Below are 17,104 nucleotides of genomic sequence, written 5' to 3'. Positions count from 1 at the left end.
TAGCGCGCGCCTGTAGTCCCGCTTACTTGGGAGGCTGAGGCAGGAGAATCGCTTGAACCCGGGAGGCGGAGGTTGCAGTAAGCCGAGACCGCGCCGCGCCACTGCACTCCAGCCTGGCGACAGAGCGAGACAACATCTCAAAAAAAAAAGTATATTGCATATATGTATATATTTTGCACACCATATAATTATCACGACATCTTCTTTGCTAGTTAGTAGGTTCCTTGACTGGGGTCATGTCCTCTGTGCCTGACACAGGAGGTAATGTTTATTCAGAAATGAAGATTGCGGCTGGGCGCGGTGGCTCACGCCTGTAATACCAGCTCTTTGGGAGTCCGAAGCGGGCGGATCGCTCGAGGCTAGCAGGGTGAGACCCCATCTCTACCAAAAACACAAAAATCAGCCGGATGTGGTGGCACATGCCTGCAGTCTCAGCTACTCGGAGGCTAAGATGGGAGGATCGCTTGAGACCAGCAGGCAGAGGTTGCAGTGAGCCGAGATCGCGCCACTGCACTCCAGCGTGTGTGACAGAGGCCCCATCTCAAAAACAACAAAAAAGAACATGGGAGAAGAGGCACTGATGAGGAAAAATCTACAAATACAGCAAATATCAATTTGTCAAACTATTTGCAAACGTCTTCCCTTTCCTGTATTAATCTTTTCCCTCTCCCCACTTTTGGCCCGAGGATCTGAGTCCTCGGGTCAGGCCGAAATCAGACCGCGTCCATGCCCATACCCCTTCGAGGCCTAGCTGTAAAAACCGCTGAGCAAAGGGAATCCAGAATCAGCCTTCAAGCAACTCAAGACAAGTTAGCAATTTCCGCCGGGAAGCCGTGAACATCGGCGGCCACTGGCGTTTCCTCCGAGTCCTCGGAACTGCGGAAACTCTGGGAGCTTTCAGCCCGCCCACCAGGGGAAAGCGGCCCGGGGACGGCGCCAGGTGGAGCCCATCCCCCTAGGCCTGGCGGGCCGCAGTACAGCCAGGGGCCTGCGGGAGGCGCACGCGGCGCGGCCTGAGGGGTGGGGGAGAGCGGGCGGGGGCGGTGAGCTCGGCGCTTCCTGTTCCGGCGCCAGGAGGAGCCGCGCGCTGCTGGTGCTGTTGCCGCCGCTGCTCTAGCTGCCGTCAGGCTGCGCCCGCGTCTTCAGGGCCCAGTCCCTCGGACCCATCGCCGCTTCTAGACCCTACTGCGGTCTCGGATATTGCCGGGTGAGGCTGCTTCGGTACTAGTGGGAGTCGTGAAGGGGAATCGGGGAGCTGGGGTTGCGGAGCCCGCGGGCGCGGCCAAGCGGGAAGCGGGCGCAGTGACCGAGGTGCATCGAGTCACGTCCAGTGCTCGGGCCGTGGTCGCCTGCCTGGGACCGGGGCTAAGCGTTTTCCTGGGTCGCCTTCCTCCACGCTGCGGGCTGCCTGGGGATCGCCCCCCAGGGAGAAGGTGTCGGAGGCCGCTGACGTCGCGCCCGACGGGTTTCTGGGCGCCTGACGTCAGGCCTGGCTGCGGGGCGGGGCGGGCGCGGGCCGGCCCCTCCCCCACCCCTTCCCGGCGGGCGCGACCCGCTCGGAGGCCGGTTCGCTCCGGTTGATCCCGGACTCCCTTTGTTCGTGCGTCCCTAAACGACTGCCGGCCTCGCGCCCCTTGGCCCCGATTTCCCCTCTACCCCCACCCTATTACACTCATTCATTAATTTTTAATAAAAAGGGAAAGGCCTGAAAAGATTCTTACAAGAATCTCGGGCGCTTGTTAATCCGCAGTGTGACAACGTTCTGGTTATGACTTAATAGAGGAATTGCTCACGGATACATTAGATGAATACCCAGGGCAAACCACGAGAAGGGCAGAATTCTGTGATCTCCTTTTTTAAGACTGAGGAGCACATACCTGCGATAGCGTATGCATAGCTGGACCGTTTTCCTCTTTACCTTGAAAAGCAAGAGTACAGCTTTTAATAGGTAAAGATTCCAGTGTTAAAGCATGAAGCCAGACTCACTCGACCGAAAAATTTTTTTTTAGTTTTACTACTACAGAAATACACACCTGGGAGTTGTAAAGGTCTGTTTTGAAAACGAACCCTCATTACAGGCAAAGGTAGCCTTCAGAAACATTTCATAAGTTCTTTGTTCACTGGTGTTCTTTGGGGGAAGAATAGAAATTTTTCATGCTAGCATCTCTGAGCCCACAATGCAAAGCGAGTTTGCCTCAGAAACTTGGAGTGGATTGCAAATATTGGAATGTTCTTTTCCTCTCTCCAGGCGGAATGGGTAAAATCCATCCCCAGTCTCTTAGCTGAAACTTTTGAAGCTAGTGTGTTTTGAATTCAAAAATACTTGGATTTTATCTTCATCTTTTTAGAAAGACAACATGTTACACGAGAGATAACACCCCCAGTAGAGTGGGGCACCCCATAATCCAACATTAATATTTGCAGCAATAGATGTGAACATTCATTCTAAGTGGGGGCGAATAGAAACTATAAATAGCTTCAAGTCACATTTTGCCACCATGTAAGTTTTGTGCCAAACTTGGGAAAGTTTATTTTTTCAGAGGTCTCTGGATTGAGAAGGGCAGATAAAGATTTATGAACCTAAAAGTAGGCATCATAAAAACTATTATTGGTTGAGGCTTTGCTATATTCCAGGCAGTGACTAAGAGATTTATTATGTAAGTTTTACAGCAAATCTATGATGTGGGTACGATTCTGATCTTCCTTTGCCTCAAGTTTGGAGAGTTGGACTTGTCAACTGTGGCCGAAACCAACCAGTGAAGAGCTGCAGTTATAGCTAGATAATCATACTTTAACGTTTACTCTTTTACCTATAAGCTAGATGTCCACATACAAAGAAAAGAGAATTTGGTATTTGTTTTCCACCCAAGCACTATGTTAGGCACTTGATTGGACAGAGTCCCATTTAGTTTCTCGCAACATTACTGGCCTGGTTTTTTTTTTTTTTTTTTTTAAACTGCGTGCCTTTTACAAATAGTATGGCCTGTTCTTTATAGTCAGGTTCATTCCGATGAGCCGACTCTTAGTGAAATAATTCAAACCCTCGTCTAAGGTCTCTCTGCTAAGACTTTCATCCTTCCCTTTCTTGCTATATTCTAACCCATCTGAACTGCTTATACCTCCCCACAGATTCTCCCAGTTTTTACACTAACTGCTCTTCTTTCCCTAGGGCCCATTTCACCGCCCTATACTCCCAGCTCTTTCCTTATGGTCCTTATGGACTGCAAAAGACAGCACATCTCAGGAATCTCCATGTAATACTGTAATTTCTCTAAAGGCCAGCACGTATGTTCCAATAAGTATATAACTAAATGCCAAGAAATATTGCAGGTTGCATATCCCTTATCCCAAATGCTTGGGACCAGAAGTGTTTCAGATTTTGGATTTTTTTTATATTGCACCAGTTGAACATCCAAAATGCAGAATGCTCTAATGAGCATTTGCTTTGATTTTTGAGCATTTCAAAACCCCTGTTTTTGAGTTGCCCAAATGTATAAAATGGAACATAATCAGATAAATGAGCCAATACTAAAAACTAGCATGTATTCTAATTTATAATTTATGTTTTCTTTTTTTTTTTTTTTGGAGACAGAGTCGCTTACTGCAAGCTCCGCCTCCCAGGTTCAAGTGATTCTCCTGCCTCAGCCTACCGAAGTAGCTGGGATTACAGGTGCCTGCCACCACGCCCAGCTAATTTTCTGTATTTTTAGTTGAGATAGGGTTTTACCATGTTGGCCAGGCTGGTCTTGAATTCCTGGCCTCAAGTAATCCACCCACCTCTGCCTCCCAAAGTGCTGGGATTACAGGCTTGAGCCAGCGCGCCCGGACATTAATTTGTATTTTCAGTAGGATACATATCATCCCCCCCATACGAAACAAATCAACCCAAAAATTCTGATTTCGCTTAATTTCGCCTAACAAATATCTGACATGTATATAGCACTTTATAGATTAAGTGTGTTACTATTTTCTATGCAGTGGACAGGAATTATAACTTCTACAGATGGAAAATGGTCTCTTATTGAGAAGTTTTTTTGTCAAAAGATACCGTCAAAAGGATTGATGTCCAGGTTTCATCACTGTATAGTCCCATACTGTTTATCACTCCATCACAATTTGAAGGCTGTCTGAAATATCCATGAACTCCACTAGTAATTCATGGAGTTCAACTCTCTTAACCACCCTCCTCCCTGACCCATGATTTTTACCCTAACAGCCATGAGAGTTTCCAAAAATGTTATGTTTTACTTTTCTAGTGTATGTCAAAAGACATTTTATACTGTTTTAAAATTACTATTCTTGCTGTTCGGAGAATAAAAATAATTATTTTTCAGATGATGGGTGGATCATGCTATAAAATGGTAACAAAGTTTTGGAAATAATAGCTTTAGATTATTCCAAAAAGAAAAAAAAGAAAGCCTTTCTTGAGTATAAATTTTTTTTGTGAGTTCAAGGTTACATTGGCCTCATCTTAATAATTAGCGGTGATTCAGATATTTTGGAATAGCTTTATATTTTTATTTTTTTTCTTTTTGAGACAGAGTCTCACTATATTGCCCAGGCTGGTCTCTTAACTACTGGCCTCAAGCTGTCTTCCCACTTCAGCCTCCTGAGAAGCTGGGATTACAGGTGCACACTACCAAGCACAGCTTAGAATAGCTTTTTAGAAAACCTAAACTTTTTATGTTCTGCAACTCTCCTCATATTGAAACGTCCATGTCCAACTCTGTTTTTCACCTTTTCTTTTTTTTTTTTTTTTTTTTTTTTTTTTTTTTTTGAGACGGAGTCTCACTCTGGCCCAGGCTGGAGTGCAGTGGCACCATCTCGGCTCACTGCAAGCTCCGCCTCCCGGGTTCACGCCATTCTCCTGCCTCAGCCCCCCGAGTAGTTGGGATTACAGGCGCGTGCCACCACACCCGGCTAATTTTTTGTATTTTTTAGTAGAGACGGGGTTTCACCATGTTAGCCAGGATGGTCTCGATCTCCTGACCTCGTGATCCACCCGCCTCGGCCTCCCAAAGTGCTGGGATTACAGGCATGAGCCACCCTACCCAGCTGTTTTTCACCTTTTCTAATGAAAGTATTCTCCAAGGAGCAAATTGGAATGCTTCCAATTATAGTTGTTCCTCCTTATCCTAGGGGGACACATGGCAAGACTCCCCAATCAATCCCTGAAACTGAAGTCTATGTACACTGCCGAAGCCTAAGTATACCATGTATTTTCGATCTAATAACCAAGACGGGCTGATAGCGTATACAGCATGGATACACTGGACAAAGGGATGATTCACGTCCTAGGCAGGAGGGTGCAAACTTTCATTTTGCTACTCAGAACACGCTCTTGCCCCATTTAAAATTTAGAAATTGGCCAGGTGCAGTGGTTCATGCCTAATCCCAGCACTTTGGGAGACTGAGGTGGGCGGATTACTTGAGGCCAGCAGTTCGAGACCAGCCTGGCCAACATGGTGAAACCCTGTCTCTACCAAAAATTAAAAATTAGCCGGGCGTGGTGGCACGTGCTTGTAATCCCAGCTACTTGAGAGGCTCAGGTAGGAGAATCACTTAAACCTGGGAGGCGGAGGTTGCAGTGAGTCGAGATCATACCACTGCACTTCAGCCTGGGTGGCAGAGCGAAAAACAAAACAGAACAAAAAACTTACGAATTGTTTATTTCTGGAATTTTTCATTTAATATGTTCAGACCTCAGGTAACTAAAACCACGGATAAGGGGGGATCACCCTAACATGAATGCTGTTTATTCTAGGAATGGAGAGCTGGTCACTTTACTAAGACAGTGCCATAGAACAGAACTTGTTACTAATTCCTATGCTTAGGGCTTCGTTTTTTAATCACAAGATTCTAGCACCTCCCCTATCTTCCAGACTTGGATTTTGAACTTTAAAGTTTTGCAGTAGTATTGTGAATCAGTTGAATATTATTAACTTGTAGAATAATTTATGTAATTCTATGACTAGGTAACTGTATAATTGTGAAAACCTGAACAGTCAAGACCATTTGGTTCACTTTGATTCTCAACTCCAGAATTAACTTTGATACAAAATCATTTTCTATTTCAGAAAGGCTAACCCTGTTTAAAAAGCATGTTAGCCTTACAACTTACCATATATTTTTTACACTGTTAGTCCTAAAAATTTTATTGTGTGATATGATTGATGTTAAACCTTAACATGGGAATGGGTTGTATGTGGTTTTTTTTTTTTTTTTTTTTTTTTTTGAGACGGAGTTTGCACTGTCACCCAGGCTGGAGTGCAGTGGCTTGATCTCAGCTCACTGCACGCTCCGCCTCCTGGCTTCACGCCATTCTCCTGCCTCAGCCTCCTGAGTAGCTCAGACCACAGGCACCCGCCACCATGCCTGGCTAATTTTTTGTATTTTTAGTAGAGATGGGGTTTCTCTGTGTTAGCCAGGGTGGTCTCGATCTCCTGACTAAGTGATCCACCCTCCTCGGCCCCCCAAAATGCTGGGATTACAGGCGTGAGCCACCGCATCCAGCCGTGTTTTTTGATATTCTGAATAAAAAGGATATAGCAGTTGGGATAGGCTTGGGTTCTTGTCCTTCGTGTTCTTGTCCTTTCCTCATGATAACCAAATCATAATTAGAAATAAGATGCTAAGAATACAAAGGTGGCTCTGTCTTAATACTGTATTGATAGGTCAAAGGAGGAAAAGCATGAGATCAATTCATTAGATACTGAAAAGTCTTTTGAGGGAATTTAATGTCTTCTTGCTTTCTTTATTAACAGAATAGGAATAAATAATAGCATAGGCATAAATTAAAAATAATGTAATTTTTTAAAATCTCAAACTAAAAATGGGAATCATACTTAAACATTAGAAGCATTGGAGAGTTGGAGCAAGACCTCTGTGCCCACTATCACTCCTTAACATTTCATTATTTAAGTCCTAGCAGGTGCAAAGAGAAAAAATGCATAAATATTAGAGAAGGAAAATTATTTTTTGCAAATGGCATATTTATCTGGAAATCCCAGAGAATCAAGTGAGAAACTTTGAAGAATAAAATAATTCAGTAATGATGCTTCCTACCCTAGGTTAATTAATATAAAGAAGAGTTAAATTCCTATGGCATGTTTCTGGTAACAAAAACATCACTAAACTTTTAAATAAAACCCAAAACACTTGTAGTATTAAACATTTAAATGGGCGGGGTGCCGTGGCTCATGCCTGTAATCCCAGCACTTTGGGAGGCCAAGGTGGGCGGATTACAAGGTCAAGAGATGGAGACCATCCTGGCCAACATGGTGAAACCCCGTCTCTATTAAAAATACAAAAATTAGTGGGTGTAGTGGCACGCACCTGTAGTCCCAGCTACTCAGGAGACTGAAGCACGAGAATCGCTTGAACCGAGGAGGCGGAGGCTGCAGTGAACCAAGATTGCGCCATTGCACTCCAGACTGGCAACAGTGCGAGACTCCATCTCAAAAAAAAAAAAAAAAATTAAATGATTTCTACTAAAAATTTTAAAAATTAGCATGCCTGTGGTCCCAGCTACTCAAAAAAGGCTAAGGTGGGAGGATCCACTGGAGCCTGGGAGGTTGAGGTTGCAGTGAGCTGTGATCACACCACTGCACTCCAGCCTGGGTGACAGAGCAAGACCCTGTCTCAAAAAAAAATTGAAATGAATGTGAGCTGTGTATACATTTAAGAAAGAATAATAAAAAGGTAATTATTTGCCTCCCTATTCCAGTTCAGAGTCTCAATGGCTGGAGCCTTTCTTATCAATTCAGAGTTCAAGTTGGGAACCAGCCTTGAACTGGACGCCATCCCAGCACAGGGTGCTCTCACCCACACTCACAGACTGGGCCGTGTAGACACATCCATTCACATGCATCTTTGGGATATGGAAGGAAACTGGAGTACTTGGAGAAGACCCATAAAGATGGGAGAATGAGCCAGCTTCACACAGACAGTGACCTCAGCTGAGACTTTTTGTTTTTTCTTCTCATCAACATTTTAACAAAACAAAGTTGAATGAAACATCTTTCAAGGACCTGGTGTAGACTAAAATTTTAAAACCCTGTCCCATATATGAACGATCAATTAGAAAATACAGTGGAAGAGCCTATTTACAACCACAGGGAAAAATTTAACAGAAATCCCTTAAAAGAAATGTATAGAGGAGATCTGATTAAGAAAATAAACTACATGAAAAGGACAGGAACTAAACAGTCCTCTGTGTCTGCATTTGCGGGTAGAAAATATTCAGGGAGCCGGGTGCCGTGGCTCATGCCTGTAATCTCAGCACTTTGGGAGGCTGAGGCTGGCAGATCACTTGAGGCCAGGAGTTCAAGAGCAGCCTGGCCAACGTGGTGAAACCCTGTCTGTATTAAAAATACAAAAAATTAGCCGGTCATGGTGGCGCGTGCCTATAATCCCAGTTACTCAGGAGGCTGAGGCAGGAGAATCTCTTGAACCCAGGAGACGGAGGTTGCAGTGAGCTGACATGCTGTTGCAGTCCAGCCTGGGCAACAGAGTGAGACCCTGTCTCAAAAAAAAAAAAAAAAAATACTTGGGGAAAACACAATAAAAATAACAATAGAAAATATAAGTTAATATAATTACATAGTGCTCACACTTTTAAGTATTATAAATAATATAGAGATGATTTATACAGGAGGATGTGCATAGGTTATATGCAAATACTACACCATTTTACATCAGGTACTTGAGCATCCTGGGATTTGAGTATCTACAGGGGTCCTAGAACCAATCTCCCTCAGGTACCGAGGGACTATGCTATACCTTGTTCTTCGACGAGATGATTTGACATTTTAAATAGATGTTCCCCTAGATTAATCTGTAAATATAATACATTTCCAACAGAATGCTAACAGATTAATTTTTTTTTTAATGATCTGGAAAAAATAAAAATACATAGACAGGAAAATCTGAAAAAAAAAAAGACTAGGGTGAACCACATTAATGTTTATTTAAAATATAAAGCTTCTGTAATTAAAATGGAATGGTACAGTTGCAGACCAGTAGAAAAGAATAAAGTCACTGGGCACAGTGTCTCACCCCTGTAATCCCAACACTTTGGGAGGCCAAGGCAGGCAGATGACTTGAGCTCCGGAGTTCAAGACCACTCTGGGCAACATGGTGAAACTCCATCTCTACAAAAAAACTAGCTGGGCAGGATCGATTGAGCCCAGAAGGTCGAGTCTGCAGTGAGCTTATGATGGTGCCACTGCACTCTGGCTGGGGAACAAAGCAAGACTCTGTCTCAAAAAGAAGAGAATAAAGTCCACAATATCGGTGGGAAATGAAGGAAGCTCTATAGCCTGCTTACTAAGAGCCTAAGCTCTAGAGTCATACTGGGTTTGAACTGCTTCTCTCCTTGTCATTAGCTCTGGGACCTTAAACAAGTTAACTTGCCAAGCTTCCTCTTCTCCAGCTGTAAACTGGGGGTGAAAATAAAGTTTGTATCTGGGTTCTGGAGCTACCAAGTGAGGTGGTGCACAGTATACCACCATGTTCCATGTTTCATGGTAAATATTGGATAGATGCTAGTTATAAATGGCAGCAGTAGAGTGTAGGAAAGGTAGCTTGTCCAATTAGCTGAGAAAAGATAGATAGTTGGTAATTTTTTTTTTTTTTTTTTTTTTTTTTTTTTTTTTTTTTTTTTTTTTTTTTTTTTTTTTTTTTTTGAGACGGAGTCTCACTCTATCGCCCAGGCTAGAGTGCAGTGGCGCGATCTCGGCTCACTGCAAGCTCCGCCTCCCGGGTTCACGCCATTCTCCTGCCTCAGCCTCTCCGAGTAGCTGGGACTACAGGCGCCCGCCACCGCGCCCGGCTAATTTTTTGTATTTTTAGTAGAGACGGGGTTTCACCGTGGTCTCGATCTCCTGACCTCGTGATCCGCCCGCCTCGGCCTCCCAAAGTGCTGGGATTACAAGCGTGAGCCACCGCGCCCGGCCGATAGTTGGTAATTTTTGTTTGGAAGAATTTAAAGATTTTAAACAAGAAGTTAAACCATAAAAATACTATATGAAAGCAAGGCAGAGTAGGGAAGGCCTTTGTAAATATATCACAAAATCCAGAAGCCACGTATAGGAAAAGATTGATAGATTTGATGACATGAAATTTTAAACTTTTGTATTACCAAAATATGCCATTTAAGAGATCTACAGAAAAAAGGAATTTGGGAGAAATTTTTTATTTTATTTTTTTTGAGACTGTGTCTCGCTCTGTTGTCCAGGCTGGAGTGCAGTGGTGCAATCTCAGCTCACTGCAAGCTCCGCCTCCCGGGTTAACGCCATTCTCCATTCCCCTGCCTCAGCCTCCCAAGTAGCTGGGACTACAGGCACCCACCACCACACTGGGCTAATTGTTTTTTTGTATTTTTAGTAGAGATGGGGTTTCACCATGTTAACCAGGATGGTCTCGATCTCCTGACCTCATGATCCGCCTGCCTCGGCCTCCCAAAGTGCTGGGATTACAGGCATGAGCCACTGCGCCCGGCCAAAAAATTTCAATCTCATATATGAAAGCTAGTCTCCTTAGTACCTTAGAAAGCAGTGAGAGAAAAAGATGTGCTACTGTGTAATAAAATGATCAAAGGCAAAGAGTACATACAGTCTTTTATTTATATAAAGTCAAAGAACAAGCAAAATTAAGTCAAAAGTTGACTGCCATGAGGCAAGGCAGTTGATTGGAAAAGAGCATGAGTAAACTTTCTGGAGTGAGAAATGTTCCGTATCTTGGGGTGGTTATAGGGGCGTATACAATTATCAGAGCTTGTTAATCTGAACACTTAAGATCTCTGCATTTTGTTGAGTGCTAATTATACTTCAATTTAAAAATTGGTAAAAGTACTCCAGGACATCAACAAATTTAAATTTGGGAGTACACACAGTGGCTCGTGCCTGTAATCCCAATACTTTGGGAGGCTGAGGCAGGAGGGTCCCTCGAGCCCAGGAGTTTGAGACCAGGTCTGGGCAACATAGTGAGACACCTGTCTCTACAAAAAATTTTAAGAAATTTGCTGGACATGATGGCACACACCTGTAGTACCGGCCATTAGGGAGACTGAGGCAAGAAGATGACTTGAGCCCAGGAGGTCAAGATTGCAGTGAGCTGTGATCTATCTCGCCACTGCACTCCAGCCTGGGTGACAGAATGAGACCCTGTCTCCAAAAGAAAAGACAAGGAAATGTAAGTTAAAATAAGACGCTAATTTTTAATACCTATTGTCATTATAAACAATAAATTTAATAATATCCAGTGGTAAAAGAGGAGTTAGAGAAATGAGTGTAAATTGGCATGGACTTTTCAAATGGATTTTAGATAAATTTATCTGTTGACTCTAAATTCCATGTCCAGTGCTTTTTCCTGGTGATAGATTCTCACACACGAACAAAGAAGTGTTCAGAGATGTTCACTGTATCATACTTGAAACAACTTACACTGCTACAAAAAGAATGTAAATTAAATTGCAATTCATTTTTGTATGATGTGCAGCCATTAAAAGAGATGAAGTTAATAGAGCTGTATGAACTATTATGGAAAACTTTCCTATGTAAAGAAAAACCCATTACATAAATAAGATTCCGTTTAAGTAATAATAATGTATGCATAGAAAGTTCCTTAAGGAATATTTAAGAAATGGTGAACGCTGATTTGAAATTTTTCTTTCTTCCTTCATTTCTTTTCTTTTTTTAGGAAAATGTCTGATGAATTTTCGGTAAGTTGATCAGTTTATCTGTGATAAGTTTTTCATCTCTTAAGAAAAACAACATGGCTACATAAATCTTTTCACTTAAAAGAGATGCTTTAACCAGGCATGATGGCATGCACCTGTAGTCCTAGCTACTTGGGAGGATCCCTTGACCCCAAGAGTTTCAGGCTGCAGTGAGCCATGATCGTGCCATTGCACTCCTGCCTGGGCAACAGAGTGAGACTGTCTATAAATAAATAAAAGAGATGCTTTTTGTGATTCTTGGCTTTGGGGGTAGGAAAGAGATTTTGATAGGTGATTTGCCTTAGTTTACTGAGATAATAGCATGTTTGGAAATGTTTCCTATATTTCTTGATGAATCCTTAAATGAAAATTGAAGATGTTACTTCTGTTGTTCTCTTTTACCCTGATAGTATTAATAGCCAACATTTATTAGAAATTATTAGGCCGGGCACAGTGGCTCACGCTTGTAATCCCAGCACTTTGGGAGGCCGAGGCGGGAGGATCACGAGGTCAGGAGATCGAGGGTGAAACCCTGTCTCTACTAAAGATACAAAAAAATTAGCCAGGCGTGGTGGCGGGTGCCTGTAGTCCCAGCTACTCAGAGAGGCTGAGGCAGGAGAATGGCGTGAACCCGGGAGGCGGAGCTTGCAGTGAGCCGAGATTGCGCCACTGCACTCCAGCCTGGGTGACAGAGCAAGACTCCGTCTCAAAAAAAAAAAAGAAATTATTGTATACCAGGCACTCTGTTAAAGTGTACTACATGAACTATCATATTTAAGCCTCAAGTTAACCCTAAAACAGTTTTTGAAACTGAAGAGGCTCTATCTCAGAGTATGTAGCTCCTTTGAGATTAAGCCAGGATTCAAATCCATATTTTGACTGTTAATTCTATCTTCTTAATTACTGTACTTTGTTATATTAATACAGCAGAGAAATGAAGCACAATATGATTAGTTGTATTTAGAAAACGAGTTTCTCTGAAGAATTTGCACTGTAAAGTTGATATGCAAAGTAACATATCAAGGTTTATGTTAAATAGAGTATTTTTTAAATGACTAGCTTAGCTTTTGAAGATATTCTTGAGGTTTATAATCCCTGGCCCTATAGGTTACTATTCTCTGGGTTTATAATGGTGTTTGGTATAACTTTTCCCTAGATAAGACGTATCTGTTTTGTATTCCAGTTGGCAGATGCACTACCTGAACACTCCCCTGCCAAAACCTCTGCTGTGAGCAATACAAAACCTGGCCAACCTCCTCAAGGCTGGCCAGGCTCCAACCCTTGGAATAATCCGAGTGCTCCATCTTCAGTGCCATCTGGACTCCCACCAAGTGCAACACCCTCCACTGTGCCTTTTGGACCAGCACCAACAGGAATGTATCCCTCCGTGCCTCCCACAGGACCACCTCCAGGACCCCCAGCACCCTTTCCTCCTTCCGGACCATCATGTCCCCCACCTGGTGGTCCTTATCCAGCCCCAACTGTGCCAGGCCCTGGCCCCACAGGGCCATATCCTACACCAAATATGCCCTTTCCAGAGCTACCCAGACCATATGGTGCACCCACAGATCCAGCTGCAGCTGGTCCTTTAGGTCCATGGGGATCCATGTCTTCTGGACCTTGGGCGCCAGGAATGGGAGGGCAGTATCCTACTCCTAATATGCCATATCCATCTCCAGGCCCATATCCCGCTCCTCCTCCTCCCCAAGCCCCTGGGGCAGCACCACCTGTTCCATGGGGCACCGTTCCACCAGGAGCCTGGGGACCACCAGCACCATATCCTGCCCCTACAGGATCGTATCCCACACCAGGACTCTATCCTACTCCCAGTAATCCTTTCCAAGTGCCTTCAGGACCTTCTGGTGCTCCACCAATGCCTGGTGGCCCCCATGTGAGTGTTCAATTTGTTATTTAAAGTGTACTAATTGTACATAGCACAACTGAAAGATTGTTTCTCCCCAGTTTTGGATGGAAGATTAAGAAGGCCTTTAAGTTTTTAAAAGAGGGTGTGTGTATATTAAATGAGTAAATTTCAAACCTTCAGGTAAAGCATTTAAAAGGATGAAAGCACTGTTTTAAGTATTCCTTGTGCTAAAAAGAAAAATTTTCCAAAGATCCCCCAAAGACTTCGTAATGTAGTAAGCAGTGTCCTCAATAGCATTAGGTAAACTCTGAGATTCATTTCATTGGGCTTTTTGTTTTATTATTATTATTTCTCAGTATTGTTTTATAGCATCACACTAAAGTACAGTTCAGTAAAAGCAGTCTCTACCTGCCTAGCTTGATAGAGGTAGATTTTTAGAGAATCCAAGGCAATAAGTAGATAATGTTGTTCATCTTTCAAGCAGTTCTCGAGCTCAAGATTACACCCCTATTCTTTATTGTCAGTTACATGTAACGCTTTATGCTTTACTGTCAGACAAGCCAGAGTGGGGTTAACATCTTAGTTGAGGAGCCTGCCTTGGTCACATAACTGAATGGAAAAGTACCCCACTTCCCCTGTGAGGTAAGCCAAGCGAGTATCCAAACGCAGAGTAAAGATTTTCCTTAGAGGCCGGGCGCGGTGGCTCACGCTTGTAATCCCAGCACTTTGGGAGGCCGAGGCAGGCAGATCACAAGGTCGGGAGATCGAGACCATGGTGAAACCCTGTCTCTACTAAAAATACAAAAAATTAGCCGGGCGTGGTGGCGGGCGCCTGTAGTCCCAGCTACTCAGGCTGAGGCAGGAGAATAGCGTGAACCTGGGAGGCGGAGCTTGCAGTGAGCCGAGATTGCGCCACTGCACTCCAGCCTGGGCGACAGAGCAAGACTCCGTCTCAAAAAAAAAAAAAAGATTTTCCTTAGGAAAAAAATCTGTTAACTTTTTTTTTTTTTTTTTTTTTGAGACAGTCTTGCTCTGTCACCCAGTCAAGAATGCAGTCTCTCGGCTCGCTGCAATCTCTACCTCTCAGGTTCAAGCGATTCTCCTGAGTAGCTGGGATTACCAGCGTGCGCCACCACACCGGCTCATTTTTGTATTTTTAGTAGAGATGGAGTTTCACCATGTTGGCCAGGCTGGTCTTGAACTCCTGACCTCAAGTGATCCGCCTGCTTCAGCCTCCCAAAGTGCTGGGATTACAGGCCTGAGCCACCGCGCCCAGCCAAGAAAAAAAAAAAAAATCTGTTAACTCTTAATACGCAAATAACTAGTCAGATCTCTGATTAGATTAGTCAAACATCCAATCCAGCTATAAAGGAAATCTTTAAAGTACCCCCAAAACTTCCTCCTTGTATTAGTGTAATTTGTTGCTATATATATTATCTAAAAATATTTATTTTGCAAAGTGTACACCAGAGTAAATGACAAGACTCGCTGTTTGGATTTATTAAGCAATAAATTTACTTTAAGCCACAGTAAGGAGTTAATAAACTCCATTTGCAAAATCTAGAAGTTGACTTTTTCTTTTTTCTGTTGCAGTCTTACCATTAAGTTAACAATGGACGAAGAGATGACGCTTTGCTTTTTGAAGTACATATATATGCACATGAATGCATATATAAAAATTGCTGGTTTCACTATTAGAGGGCATTCATGAAAGAACAACTCTTGCACCTCTCAGAGAAGATAACTGCCTCTTGTACTTGGATGTGTAGTACATCATATGTATACAATCAGATAAAAGCATAGAAGTAAATCATTCAGATGTGATTTTTATTTGGTTTTCATGGAAAGTTAAAGTGATAAAGTATATTGAATAGCTCTTTGACAGAATTTGTTTAAACTATGAAACTACACACTTAAAAATCTAAGATGTGGATTATTGTTAGAATCTGCAACTTCATTGGCAAATTATTTCAAGTATTTTTCTATAATCACTTCCCCTTCTAAATAAATAAACTTTAAGAATAACCCATCGTAATCCAAACAAATGATGCCTCAACATTTTGAACTGCTCTGTTGGACAAATAAACCTGGTCCTCTTGAGGTTGTATTTTGGATATACATTTTTAAACTGTCAGTAATTATTGTCACATGTGGAGTTCAATACCCAGCCAGTGTTCATTTTTATCCTTGAGCTTTTAGTAAAAACTTCCTGGTTTTATTTTTAGTCATTGGGTCATACAGCACTAAAGTCTGCTATTTATGGAAACTAACTTTTTTTGTTTTTAATCCAGGCCAGCATGTATGTAAATTAAATTTTTAGATAATTGATTATCTCTTTGTACTACTTGAGATTTGATATGAGATGTGCATATTGCTTTGGGAAGAGCTCGAGGAAGGAAATAATTCTCTCCTTTGTTTTGAACCTCAAACTAGATAAACCCTAGGAATTGCTTAATTGCAACAATTAATTTTCATTCCCACAAAAACCTGAGGCAGCTCTTTTGCCCAGAGCGTTCCCTGTAGCCACCCCCACCCCACTTGCCCTTGGTTCTTTAGAAGGAGCACATTCCTTGATTCCTCCCTGATGTGGTAAACTGGCACACTCTAGGGGTCTAAAACATAACAGTTGTGTTTAGAGAACCTTAAGTCATGCAGACATGACTGTTCTCTTTGTACAAGTGTGAATCAAAATATGTATCTGTTTTTCAGAGTCTGGTTAAGCTATGTCATTGTCTACTGCATAGTTTCCTGAGTCTGTTTGTAAAGTGCTTATGGCTAACAGTTCAGTTCTGTGTTTGTTGACAGGTAAATAAGTGGAGCTGAGTGCCATCTTTGAAAAAATTACCCTCTAGCTCTAACACTGAAAATAATAATAAATTGTAGATCTCTGCAACTAAGTTTAAAGCAGTGTGACTGTGTTGCTTAAATATTAAGTATTGTTTATAACCACCAAAAAAAAGCCCTAGTAGTTTTTTGGCACCTTATGTTTAAATCAGATTCTTAGATTTGGGGTAGACCTGACCTTGTTATTTATTAGATAACAGTTTGAATGTATCCATTGGATTTCTAAAATGTATTGTGAATTTCTCAGACAAACAGGATTTATGCTGGAGCTCTGTTTTGCTTAGAAATAAAATATTTAGTAGTTTATTTCTGCTCTAATTAAAACATCAAGAATGCCAAATGCTGCCAGTTTTTTGGTTTGATAGCTACCTCCTTTTAAGAAAGCAAAATGGTTACCTTTGAGAGGAACATTCAGTGTTTAATCCTCCCTTATGTTAACTGGATGATAGATTCAAGCTTTTAGAAATGAGAAAGTAGAAACTAATTAAGATATTTTCAGACTGCGTTGTTAGCTTTTTCTTTCACTGCGCTTGAAGGACAGGTGTTAGCTATCTACAATACTGTTGAACTCTGTTGTCAAAGTAGCCCCCAGTCTACAAGGCAGGTAGCCTTGGCTTGAATTATCAATATCAAAATGTCAGTTAACCATGGAGGGATAAAGTAATGTGAAAAGTGAG

General features: G+C 42.4%; 1 protein-coding gene across 5 annotated transcripts; it reads left to right on the top strand.

Moving 5' to 3' along the window:
- The first annotated feature begins 1,037 nt into the window (after nucleotides 1-1,037).
- On the top strand, nucleotides 1,038-16,767 carry MAPK1IP1L (mitogen-activated protein kinase 1 interacting protein 1 like). Of its 5 annotated transcripts, none has more exons than XM_063645571.1 (5): nucleotides 1,050-1,207; nucleotides 11,017-11,193; nucleotides 11,701-11,722; nucleotides 12,903-13,610; nucleotides 15,177-16,767. In XM_063645571.1, coding segments are annotated over exons 2-5 (744 nt in total). In that variant the 5' UTR covers nucleotides 1,050-1,207; nucleotides 11,017-11,191; the 3' UTR covers nucleotides 15,189-16,767. The 5 variants fall into 5 exon arrangements, with proteins under 5 accessions (XP_055145280.1, XP_063501641.1, XP_063501642.1 ...); XM_063645572.1 differs by lacking the exon at nucleotides 11,017-11,193 and adding an exon at nucleotides 3,593-3,670; XM_055289305.2 differs by lacking the exon at nucleotides 11,017-11,193 and having other exon boundaries at nucleotides 1,038-1,207.
- The last annotated feature ends 337 nt before the right edge of the window (nucleotides 16,768-17,104 follow it).

The sequence above is a fragment of the Symphalangus syndactylus genome, chromosome 8 (assembly GCF_028878055.3).
Source record: "Symphalangus syndactylus isolate Jambi chromosome 8, NHGRI_mSymSyn1-v2.1_pri, whole genome shotgun sequence".
Classification (NCBI taxonomy): Eukaryota; Metazoa; Chordata; class Mammalia; order Primates; family Hylobatidae; genus Symphalangus; species Symphalangus syndactylus.
This window is presented reverse-complemented; position numbering and strand designations above follow the sequence as displayed.

Bases quoted from the DNA above. Each gene is read 5' to 3' on its own strand.
- MAPK1IP1L (XM_055289304.2), top strand. From the start codon at position 1,890: ATGCATAGCTGGACCGTTTTCCTCTTTACCTTGAAAAGCAAGAGTACA. The intron at 1,949-11,700 runs GTAAAGATTCCA...TTCTTTTTTTAG, and splicing joins AAGAGTACAGCTTTTAATAG to GAAAATGTCTGATGAATTTT. The intron at 11,723-12,902 runs GTAAGTTGATCA...TTTGTATTCCAG, and splicing joins AAATGTCTGATGAATTTTCG to TTGGCAGATGCACTACCTGA.